This window comes from Corvus cornix, chromosome 2 (genome assembly GCF_000738735.6).
Source record: "Corvus cornix cornix isolate S_Up_H32 chromosome 2, ASM73873v5, whole genome shotgun sequence".
NCBI lineage: Eukaryota > Metazoa > Chordata > Aves > Passeriformes > Corvidae > Corvus > Corvus cornix.
Window position 1 is genome coordinate 92,202,074 of NC_046333.1, and position 13,017 is coordinate 92,215,090.

The following is a 13,017-nucleotide window of genomic DNA, read 5'->3' on the forward strand; positions in this document are numbered from 1 at the left end:
TGCCATCCAGAGGGACCCTGAGTGACTGGAGCTGGGCTGGAAGCTCAGGCAGTTCAACAGCGGGAAGCGCCAAGTCCTGCACCCAGAGAGGAACAAGCCCAGGTACCAGTACATGCTGGGGGCTGGCTGGCCAGGAAGCACATAGGCAGGAAAAGACCTGGTGGACACCAAGTTGAAGATGAACCAGCAAAGGCTGATGGTATCCTGGGCTGCACAAGGAGGAGTGCTGACAGCAGGCTCCACCCAGCACCAGTAGGGCCATTCCTGGAGTGCTGTGTCAAGTCCTGGACTGCCCAGGACAAGAGATACGGACACATGAAGGGCCATGAAAGTGACGACAGTACTGGAGCATCTCTCCTATGAAAAAAGGCTGAGAGAGCTGGAACTGTTCTGCCTGAAGAAGAGAAGGTTCAGGGCTGATCATCACTGTGTATAAATACTTGAGGTGAGGGTGCAAAGAGGGAGCCGGGCTCTTTTCAGTGGTGCCCAGTGCCAGGACAAGAGGCAATGGCATAACTGAAACAGGAGATACTGTCTGAACTGTCTGACTGCAAGGGTGACTGAGCACTGGCACAGGTTTCCCTGAGAGATTTTAGAGCTGCTCACCTTGGAGATATTCAAAAGCCATCTAGTCATGGTCCCAGGCAACCTCCTCTGGGACTTGAGCAGGGGTTAAGACCAACAGAGGTCCCTTCCAACCTCAACCATTCTGTGATCTGGGAAAAGCTTCTTTACTTAGATGGCTCCTTCAGGAACAAGTTAACAGTTAAGGAGGCCTTTATAATACTCAGTGTAATAAACTAAAATTTAAAAGGTATGAGATAGGTAAGTTATTAAATACATTTACAGAAAATGAATCAGTAACTAAAATCCCACCTTTTATTTCAAAAGAAAGCCTTTTGGTCACAAATTCAAAGGCATACAATTTATAAAACAAAAAAACATACCAATTAGAGGTTCTTCTCTTCTCGGATCATTCATAAAATCCTTCAGACAGGTTATGTACCTTGTGAAGCCTCTCTTCACTGAAGTAAAAAATAAACACATAAATAGACATTACACATTACATAGTTTGCACATAATGTCTATGATCTTAAAGGAGTTTCTAATGGAGACTTTAATGAAGACAAAATTCATTTGCATTCTGAAATGCGTAAGGAAAACAGGCAAGACCTCAGTCCTCCACAGAAAGATTCCAACACTTTGTCTTCCATAACGATTTTATACATAAGGATTTAATGTCTTCAAGAAAATAATCAAATAAGCAAAATGAGACTTAAAATACAGTTCAGTTTACTGAGGAAAGATATAAAGTTCACATTCATAGCATGTCCCAGACTGTGTCAGTTCTCACAAAAAAATAAAAGCCACCAACCTCCCCCTCCTCCCCTTAAAACTCTAATACTCATACAGCATTCTGGGACTGCTTGTTTGAAGTCTGAAGTCCAAGAACTATACCGCCTTAAGGCTAACAAAGAACACAATCTCCACTAATACAGCAAATACCTTTTGCGTTCTGGGCAGCCCAAAGGCTGGACAAACACAGTAGGTATACTCCTGAGTCTGAACTAGCAGTGTTTCAATCAGGGCTCTATCTTGCTCCTCACTGAGTTTTAACAGCTTGGTTTTTGCTCTGCCTAAAACAGTTCTAAAGCATTCCTGCTCAGCTTACACCACCAGCAGAATTCACCTAAATACACCTGCAAAACCATCTCAAAGAGGCATTAAGTGTATTCAAATGTTGGACATTATAAAAGAACATGATGAAGTGCTAAAATATGTATTTTTAATCTGAAAAAAAAAGTTCAGAAATAAAACTCATCTACCTAATTACACATAATTGACCAATGATTACATAAGAGTAATTAACACTGCTAATTTCTTCAAATTGGAGCAAATGAATAGAAATACCACAAGCACTCGATGGTTACTGTATTCTTTCCCACTAGGATATCAGGCTATGGCTAAAAAAAACCCAACCACAACTTCACAAGAATAGGGAATTCATATTCATTCTTAAATATTCATTCCACTAGAAATATGCCTGTGCTTCCATCAAGTCAAACTCCAGAACTGCACACAAAGAAAAACTTCACTAAGTTCCAGAATTTAGTTAAAAAATCTCTTGCAATTTAACAGTGCTAGAAAATACCTCATGGGACACCTCCTGCCACAGAACAATGCTGCCTATTCCCACCAAAATTTCACAGTCTTGTTAAAATCTTTCCATGTTGTTTTCTTTGGGGTTTTTTTTTCGCCTGTGACAGCAGTAGCATAGTGCAACAGAGCTGACATGTAACAATTCAGTGCCACATAATTCATCTCCATAGACAGATTTTTATCAACATTTAAATGCCTTATGTCATTCTCATGCATTTGTGTGCCTGTGCAGTAGCTCAGTGTGAGCTGGTTATTCCCAAGATGACAGACAAAGGCACGTCATCTTTTGGACTTAATACGGACAGATACACGCAAAAAAAAGATAAAGGTCTCATCAAAGTGATGGCCATTCTCGTTTCCTAACATGCAACCAAATACTCTTGTCTTCGTATCATCTAAACAACCCATACTGTTCTTGGTTTATATGCTTTTGGTTTGTCATACTTTCACTGTATCATATGTGTACACTGAGCGTGCCGCAAAATTTTTACTGAAAACTTCACCAGCTAAAAAAATACTAGCTAGATTCACTAAGATATTGTCAGAGAATCATGAATATGTCTCAAGTTTGAAAGTCTTTCTGTAAAAATACTTGTAACTTCATATTCTCCTAAGAACTTTTTTTACATAAATTAACGAGTGCACAAAAGAAAAGCAATGGTTCAAAGGTTTGGCAGCTTGCATCGCTTCTTTCTAGACCACCTGCTTTAGTCACCGTTAAAATAAAACCACTGATTTCAAAGTTGCATTTGAAAAAGGCTGTTTATATTCAGCTACCTCGTCTGAGCACTCGATACTTCATCGGAGCTTGGACTGGAGCTGAAGGACCTAGGACAAGAGTTGGACAGTCAGACTACTTCTTCTCGTTTACTTTTATTAAGTACTTAGTAGATCATTGAAACATGTTATGGAATTGAACAGTTATCTTCGTTTTGCAGTTTAATATAGGCTCAGCATTCCATCTTGATAGTTTTCTTTTTCTAAATTCATTAAGTGCTCTAAGCACGTCTCCCATTCCACTCCCCTTGCCCCCAAACACAAAATACCAATCACATTAATCTCACAGAAACCCAGAATACTCAATTCTTATTTGATTTTTAAGTGCTTTTCATATTGGGCACTTTCTAATTATTTTAACTATTCAATATCATGCATGACAATCAATCTGTGTTCCAGGTACCTGACAAAAGCTTCTGGTCTAAACATGCAGAGCCTAAACACAGTCCTAGACACAATTAATATAGTCATTAAACCACATCTTCTTTTACATAGGAGTCTGTATCTATTCCTAACCTCTCAGAGCTTCAGACTGAATGTTAAGATGTGTACTTAACACTCCTGTTGGAACTTCTCCCTTGCCCCACTCCCCCACAAATCCATAGACACACACAAACCACCATGCTTTAATGATGTCAATATTTTGTAAGTCACAGCATTCAAAATTAAAACAGGGTGATATACTAATACTCATTCGATGGAAAAAGTAAAAGTTTAAGTTAAATTATTAATTATTTGCAAATGTAATTCGTAATTTTGAAGTAAAAGAAGTTTTCAACAGTCATGGCAAACACAACGTTGCATACATAATTTTTTTTCCCCTTTCTGTGTAAGACAGGGAGTTAAGAGATAGGTGTTAAAGCTGTAAATCAAATCAAACAAACACTATGCAAACAACTCTGCAATATTAACATAAGGGAGGGGTATAGGAAAGCGTATCTTCCTCAATTCCTTAAAATAAATTATGCATCTTTTTCAGTTAAAAGCTTCAAAGTATCTGGTAGCAAGAACAAAAGAAGATCCCCAGGCATTCAGCAAGTACAACAATTACTCAATGTCAGAGTTGTTCAATTAGTGTCTGAAGCTCAAGTTAAGATTCCGGGCCCAGTATGTGCAGACAACATGGCCAAATGCTAAATGACATGAATAGGTATATGTGAAAAAGTGCTTTATTTTGTTTACTTCTAGGAACAAACTGAATTTACAGAGAATTGCACCAGAAGCAGTTCACAGCACATTCTACCTTAACATGGTTAGAGTTTACAAATATGGTCAAGCTAAAAACCAAGTTGTAGCTGCTGCTATCACCAAAGGTAGCAGACTGGGGAATTGAGATTTTTTCCCTTATTAAAAAAAAGAAAAAGCATCAAGTAAAAAACATTGCTGCCGCAGAATTTTAACAAAGCAGTTTTGATCTTGAAGACTCTCCCATTTAGCAATAGCAGGTTTCCAAGCTAACATTTAATTCATGCCTACTAGCCACACGGCTTTTAATGTTATCAATAATGTATTTCTTAAGCATCTCAAAACCAAACCAAAACAATATTTTCTCTAAAGCATACCAGACTGATCAATGAGCTGAAAATCAGCTGGTTTGCCAGGCTCAAAGGGAAACAAAGCAGCCTCCTGGTGTTCAGTAAACAGCAGAGTACCCCAAAGAGCAATTCCAGGGCCCACAACGATGCATCCCCAACCAGGTTACTGACATTGGTATTCATAGAAGACCCTCAGAAAATTCACAGGCAACAGTAATTTAGGGGATACAACCAATGCCACAGCTTTAGCTGAGTGGGATCTTGGGAACACTGAGATACTGCAGAGGCCACTTACTGCAGAATATCGTATCCCCCATTATCTGGGACTTGTAAGGATGACTAGTATCATCCTTGTTCAGTTCAAGTGGGATGTAGAGAAAGCAGAGAGGGTCCAGCAAAATGGCTACCATGACAAACAACCCAGGGCAAATAATTTATGAGAACAGGTTTGGGAGCTGGACTTCTTTAGTCTGATGGAGACGAAGAAGAGATACACTAGGATGGATACCTGAACAGCAGCTACAAAGTGTCCAACTCTGTGGGGATGTGACAAAAGCATTAAAAAGTAGCAGCCAGAAATAGTTGCTTCAGGGGCAAAGATTAGATGTCAGGATAAAAATTCCTTTCTAAACAGTGGAGCAACTACAGACTGACTAATCACAGGTAGCAGACTCTGCCTGTGGAGATGTTCAAGGATTTGGAAAGCAAGTGCTGATCCAGCAGTGGCAGTAGTCCTGATTCAACCAGGAAGTTAGGAAATCACCTTATCAGTCTCAGGAAATCCCTTCCAACTAATTACTTTATTTAGTAAGAGCTATTTTCCAAATACTAGCTACGTACACAAACAAACAAACAAAAAAAAAACCCCAAGAACAACAATTCCCAAAAAAACCCCTTCATTTCAATATTCAATTACAGAGTGCTGAACATATAAAAGAAGAACAAAGAAACATCTGTATATGTATTTGTAATGCATACACATTCCTAATGACTGTCAGAAATATAAAGCCACATTTCAAAACAAAAGGGCAGTTTCAGACACTGTCAATTCAGCTACTCGGCAGCAACAAGGATGTCCCGAGCTCAGAACTGCGGATTCCCTTTTGAATACAAAGGGGGAAGTGCACAAAGACACCAGATTCCATTGTAGAGAGGAGCTCCCCAAGAGAAAAGTAGCAAGGGTGTTGAAGTACTGTTCAATCTCATGCTTTATTATCACAGCTTCTGAAACATTTTCTCTTCTAGTCTTTAAGTCCGAACTTTCAAGCTTTTCCTCTGAAGATTTAGCAGTAGTTATACACCCCAAACCCACATTCTTAGCCATGTTTAACAAACACTGAGCATGGAAGAGATTTTAAAACATATAAATCTCTTAAAACATTAAGCTAAAATGCTGATCAGAATACTGGTAAGGTTGTCACTGGTGAACACAATGCAGAATACACAACATTTGTGCCTTCAGTGGAGGAAGAACTTGTCATCACAGCTGTTTAACAACAGCAGTTTATTTTCAGACTGGATTCCTCTCCTCAACTCCATGTTTTACAGAACAAACATAATGAAGCTTTCCTCACTCATGGTGCTATTTACAGGTTTAAAGTTGAAGGATGTAGATGCAGATTAGTAGATCCAGTAGCTAAGCACATACAGCATCCCTTATTACACTTTTCATTTGTACTGCTGTAAGAGCCGTACAAACTACCTCTGCATCATACTGTAATGCAAGAAGAATTCCACAGGCTGTGAAAAAAAATTTCATTAAGCCGCTCTTCTTTGTGCCATATTCATTTCACAAATAAAGCTAGGCAGCCTATAAAGGGCTTTAACAGAGCTCATGCTCTAGATTATGCCTCTTGCCTGACCTCACGAATGGAAACCACTGCATTTTGTTATTGCCCACTAAATGTTTGCCTAATGTGTATACTGGCATTGCCCCATCATTTAATGCCTCTTGCTCAAAGCAAAAAGCTTCCAATACTTTTCTATTTTGGCCAATAGATCCCAGGGGGAAAAAAAGCAATGTTCAGTTTCCTCCCCTCTTTATCCCCGAACAAAAGGGCAACTACCTTAAAAAGAGGGGAAAGAAGTATTCCATCTGTCCAATTATATCACTGTACAAAGGAATCACATGACTGAAATTTATACACTCAGCTGAGCTTTGATTTAACTCTTAGTAAAGTCTCAGAACTCCAGCAACTTCTATTTCCATGTCTTCCATTACGCTGCTCTCCTCTGAACTGCTGAAGACAGAAAAAAAAACCCAACCCAAAACAACTCAAGATATTCAATTCTGTCATTATCACAAAAATAGCTTGTGGATAGTTTTGCCATATGGAAACTCACTTGGTAAGTAGATGCCTTTCTTAGACAAAGTGGAACTCCTCCAAAAACAAATATCTGGAATCAGATGCATTTCCTCACTTAATTGACTTCAAACCAAACATGATTGCGCAGTCACACAGGTTACATACACTCACCACTTCCGGATTATCAAGTAACTTTTGATGAGTTCAGAAAGGATATATGGCATATCCCATTTGAAAACACTGAGAATCCAAGTAATCGATCTTTTAAAATTTTGGTTTACCAATGGCAGCAGCATTGGAGGTGTTCTCCCTACTGACAAAAGAATTTTTAAAATTCTGCAGCAAGGAAGAAAATGCAGGTGTTGGTGTAAAATATTCTAAATACGCCAAGCCTCATCCTCTGAAGTACCTGTTCCTTTTTAGACAGTGTGCAATCCAGATACTTGCCAGGTATTGTCCCGAATGATTTCCAAGAAAACTCATCCTTCACTTTCACAACATTTTTTTCCTGGTTCTTTGAACTGCAACTCTGTGAACATGCTGTCACATTTCCATCTCACTGGAATATTTGATAGCATGAACATTAGAACAAAATTGCAGATCCAGCAACAAAAGCATCTCATTAACTTGTATACTGAAATAAAATTTGATTCGTACTTTACATAGTGCACCTAATTTAAGAATATCCATACTTCCATGCTCATTCGCAAAACTTTACTACTAAACTGCATAAATGCAGTGTATTTTCTGTTCATGCTTACTTCATAAGTCTACAAACAGTAGAAAAAAAACCCCAGCTATTTTATATGAAAAATAAAGGCTAGACAAATTCATAATTTATTCTCTTATATCAGTGAAAGAACACAATGAATTTACTGGATCTGCTGGATCTTGAAGGAGAATTATTTATATAACTGGTAATATGTCCATGGGAGAGTTCAAGAAGTTCTGCATATATATTGACTACATAATTCTGCATTGCAGTTCCCAACACCCCTGAAAGCTTACTTAGGCAAAAAGCTTTTGTCCTTGTAAAAAATCCAAACCAGCACAACTGAAACAAATAAATTTCATCAGGCTGAATTTCAGCCTCTTTGGACAAATAAAGCCTACCAGTGGCTTGCAAATTGACCTCCCACATCTTAATCTTCAGTGAAGCAGAATGCAATATTGATAAGAGTAGGATAAAGGAGACATGAATAGTATGTATAATAATTTTTTATTAGAAGTAAGTTGCTGATTGCTTCAAAGTGATTGTTGAGGCAGAGAACTTTCTGGATAAAAGCACATCTTGCAATGCTTCTGCCAGGAGTCCCTGTGATGCTGGGATTCCTCTAGAAGTTAGAGGGAACTTGCTTACCAAAGCTTCTAGATTCTTCACTTTAATAACCAGATACTTCGACTTCTTGTTCTGCAGGATACATCCCAGTTGAAAGACTCCACATCATCCACATTTTCAAAGATACAGTATTTGTAGCATGCACATATTCTTAATCCAAACTGTTCATGGAACACTGAGATTGTAGTACATACAGTACTGTTTTCTAAAGTCACAGGTCTTTGCAATAGGCTCCTGCACTGCACCACACTTTTCTCAGTCTTGCTGCCACAACTTCTGTCACTTACTCAAGTCTTACTTTCTGTCCCATGCATCCCATACATTATTCCTCCAAAACCAGACTTCATGATCTTGAAGAAAGAACCTCTTCACTTAATGAGTATTACTTTTAATGATCATTTCTGACAAGAAATTTAAAGAAATCTGTAGAAAGTGTCTTCCACTAAAAGCCTTTGACCAGAGCCACACAAATCTGTTCTTGTTGCTGAGGTGCAAATACAATTTTGTAGCGCTTGAATCCACTGGACTTTGAGAAGATTTTTAAGTTTTCACAACTCTTCAAATTCTGTCAGAGAGCTTCATTACCATGTAGCAGTCATGGCTTCTGAGGCAAAATCTCGTAACTGTTCTCACACTTAAATGACATGTCTTGCACTAATTCCCTTATCAGCACAAAACCATGAGAGCAGCTAATGAAGCCCAGTCTCTCAGAAAAGGGCCTCTGACCAGTGTTTTCCCAGATCATTCTTGTGTGTTGATTCTTCAGGGTCCAGTAAGTGGTGAGCTCAGCCTGCAGCACTTCCCTCAGTACAGGACTGACACTGCCACTCTTCTCTGTGCAGATGGGTATTTTCAGGCAGCCTTGATCAACTTGGTTCAAAAAGGCTGAGAGGTTCAAAAGACACTGGGGAACAGATGATAAAGGTGGAATGTAAGCCTTGTTTCTTGTAAGAACACGCTAAGAAGATAAAGTAGAAGTGAAAGGCTTGTTTCTTGTGTGACTGACTGTATAACCATTTTGGTTTTTTATTATCTCATTGATTTTTATCAGTATTCCCACATCTGCTTATGCCTCTGCTTCCTGTACATCATCATAAGTAGTTTAACAAGATTTTCATTTCCACTGTGAGCTAGGTATATACCACATCTTCACCACAACTCTCATTTTCATTGACATAGGACAGTCTGGATTCACATTCTCAGTTTCTGGGGGAAAAGACACCCCGAGGACCGAATTCACCTTGAATATATCTTTGCTCCTCCAAGTTCACTACAATAAAGAGAGGCAGAACATTCCTGTGATGCAGCTAAGCATCTTCAGCACTGGTAGAGCTGCATCTGCAACAGCGCTGTGTTAGCCTGCTGATTTAGCTCCTTAGCATTCTGCCTGAAGCTTAGCAGTGAGTGCATCAAGCTGACAGACAAGTGGGAGACAGTTTAGCCTGGGAAGGTGAGAAACTAAAACACTGACTATACATCCCTCCACTAGACAGATATATAAATATTTATATGTGAAAAGGCATAATTAAGGTTTCATATGCTAAAACAATTCTTTGCTCAGCAGTTCACTAGACAGAAATCTCAGAAGAATGTTCAGCATATAAAGAGAAACACGGTTATAGGCATATAAATCAGCAAATGCAAATACCTGAACTATTACAAAAGCAACAAACATTAAATCCCCAAGCAATACCTATCCCTAGGAGGCTGGAAGAAAAAAGTATTATACTTACAATAGACAGTCCTGCGTCTCAGGGCTTTCTCTCGCTTTAATTATGAAGATGCAAGTCATCCCAAAATAAAATAAGAAAAAGAAATTAATGTGCTGCAACATTCGAAGGAAAAACCCAGCACTTCCTGAGAAGCTTTTGCAGATAAATTGCATTACAGGCCAAAGTTTCCATTGTCAAATAGGAAAAGTTAGAGCCTTTATGATTTTCTGCAAAAGCTGGAAGTACTGACAAAGCTGTACTTTCAGTTAACACACGGTTACTTTCAAGAAAGCCCTGTTATTTAATGAAGTTTTAAGAGATGATTATGGTTTGAAACACAACATCTGAAGGATGCCAGGAAAACCTCAAGCTCTGTATGATTACAGCTTCTAAGTTTTCAGAAGGTGTAGTTCCAATAAAAAAATAAGAAAAAAAAAATCCCACCCCAAAAGGAAAAACAAACCAACTAAAAGCAGCTCCCCCAGCATTTTGAGTGGATTTGGTTAAACCTTAAGGCTAGCCAAATCTCATGTAAGAGCATTCATATCATGACGAACAGGGAAAGTGTCTTTCACTGGATGAATCCAGAGCAGATGATTGCTTTTTGGCAGAATCTAAAGAAAAGAGGAACTTAAATTTCCATTTAATAGCTAAAGCAATCCTGACTCATTTTGAGAATTTTCTGGCAAGTAAACACAAACTTGTAATTTACAAGAATGAAACAGTAAGTGTGATCATTCTACCAGTACAGCAGCTGTCTGTCCAGTGCAGTCCATGGAGTTAAGTGCTGTATTTTCCATATTCAGTGGCATGGAAGATATGCTGGACATGGGTGTGACAATTCAATAGGAAGCAAGACTGATACAATAACTAATTGTTTGAGAAGCCAAGTAGCTGTACTTTCACGGCAGTTATAAGATAAGGAAGTTACCTAAGTCCCAGAATTGCCACAGACAGAGGATGGTTTTGTATAAGCTCAGCAGGATTCCATAAGCTTAGAAATACAGACACAGTGTTCCTTGCAGTTACACTACTCCAAGTGCTCCTCCAGTTTTACAACAAACAGCTGCTAACACCAAATTTTTCAGACAAGCGCAGAAAACATTAGCAACTGTGAGCTGCTGCTCAAAGAGAATGTTCTCCTGACTATTTTCAGACAATCAACTTTGACTTTGACTGCACCTGGGGTACTGCTTTTGTCAGTATTAGAAATAGAGTTTCACAATTGAAGCTAAGGGGTCCATTTTACTTGTGATCCCTGTTACTAGATCAGAAATCAAGATTCTCACACATTAGGTAAGAAACTTATTCTCTGTTCTGGTTCAGGGATTGGAACAGCTGTTTTTGAGCTAAGACTATGAAAAGTTAGAGTAACTTTTAGCAAAGTGTCTAACTTTGAGAAGCCAAAACTCAAAACCTGCTGGTTTTAAAGGTTCAAACCTTCCGTGCACACTGTAATCTGCACGAACTACTGCATAAGTAGTTGTCCACACAATTCAAGTTCACAGGTTATCTAATAGAACAGTTTCAAGTGCATAGTTAAGTATTACATGAACATAATTTAGTTTTTCTTAAAAATATACAATCTTGAAATATATCAGTTAGATATACGAGGATATGCATGGAAATTCTACCAGCTTATAATAAGCAAATCAAGTTTCAGGGGGTTGTTTGTCTTCTGTTTGGTTTTTCCCCTCAAAAAGAAATCTTCACAATTTAAGTTCCTCTGGAGCATGAAGATATGCTGAACACAACAGCATGCTTTTTGAGACCAAATATAAACAATCCGACAGTAAGGTAATTTTCTGTAACTAGCTATATTAGCATTCCAAGTATCAACCCAAATACATCTGATTGAAATCCTTGTTACACAGCAATGGTTGATTTTACTGCCACCAGAAAGGACAGAAAAGTTGCCTGTATATTAGGTATTTCAACCACAGGTTCTGATGCACAGCATTCAGGGGTAAGAGGTAGAAGAAGTGAGAACATTGAAACGGTGAAGACAAAGACTAACAGCTCTCTTCACATTTGAACATTCCTTGTTTCTAATGAGCCTGTAGAGTCTTGAATATGGATTTTTCTCCTTTTGGGACATGGCAGGCATTTCTACCTAAGTCCAGATTTGAAGGGAGAGCAAGAAACCTTGAATCTTTGATAGAACCAGAACAATCTTCATCTGTGTTCCAAATACAGTTCACAAAACAGACAGTGCTCTTCTGCTGATGCCATACCTGCAAAGGGCTGTTCAAAATACATGGAAAAGAGATGTTCCACACTAGGATTTCCTTTCTAGCAAACTGAGCTATAAAACTAATGCATATTTACAAAAACAGAATAAATTACATCACATACCACCATATTGCAGGTATATACAGAGCAGGTGTATTTTATTTGAAGACTGCTGTCCCAAAAAGCCTAGATTTTACCTCAGCTGTGCAAAATAAAAGGCCAAACAAATCCACCTTTCACGCATTATATCCCCCATTACTCTCACAGGCTTGGTTCAAGTAAAAGAATCAGTAAATGCATATAAATGTTGTTTTCTAAACATTTTACCATAATGGCCAAAACTAAAATTCAACTGTTTTTCAAAGTATCCAATACCAGCCAGCTCCAATTTTCAGAGCCATGAATTATACACACATCTATGAATATTTTGGCTAAGTCACTGTCCACAACTCCCCATCCCATTAATACTTGTTCTGCAATGAAACCACAAACCCCACCATTATGCAACTATACAGAGGTCACACAGCACTCAATGCACAAGATCCACACAGCCTTGTGCTGTGATCATGCCAGCCACACAATCTTTTGGCCATCAGCACCTTTTTGACAAGGGTTTGGCCTTATGAAATAACAGCACTAGAAAAAAACTAGACATGAAAGGTATGAAGAAACAACCTAAATAACTATCTTATGTACCTACTAAAAATCCAGAATAACCAAACGAAGAGATAAAATAGCCATGTACACTGAAAGTCAGCTGAAGTAGTCCTACAAATCTGTCAGATAGACAAGCTTTACTACTGCAGCTACTCAAAATAACACATTTTACTTTGAATGTGGAAATAGGAAACACAGGCCAGTGAAATGAGAATCATTTCACATATGTAGCACATGTTTACATTTGTTTCTTGAAATTTTCTTAATGACTGTCCTTCTGATGAAGGGCTTTTTCTTGC

General features: G+C 38.4%; 1 protein-coding gene across 7 annotated transcripts in view; it reads right to left on the minus strand.

Annotated features, from left to right (window-relative positions):
- The window catches only part of LOC104685828, a 28,647-nt gene that overhangs the window by 12,450 nt on the left and 3,180 nt on the right, over positions 1 to 13,017 (minus strand). For 2 of the 7 annotated variants that reach the window (XM_010393872.4, XM_010393873.4), the window contains exon 2: positions 948 to 1,025. In XM_010393872.4, coding sequence (XP_010392174.2) covers positions 948 to 1,025 — 78 coding nt within the window. Of the gene's footprint in view, positions 1 to 947; positions 1,026 to 2,937; positions 2,989 to 8,138; positions 9,022 to 9,850; positions 9,885 to 13,017 lie in introns of all 7 variants that reach the window. The other 5 variants (XM_019282555.3, XM_010393869.4, XM_019282556.3 and 2 more) reach the window with 5 other exon arrangements.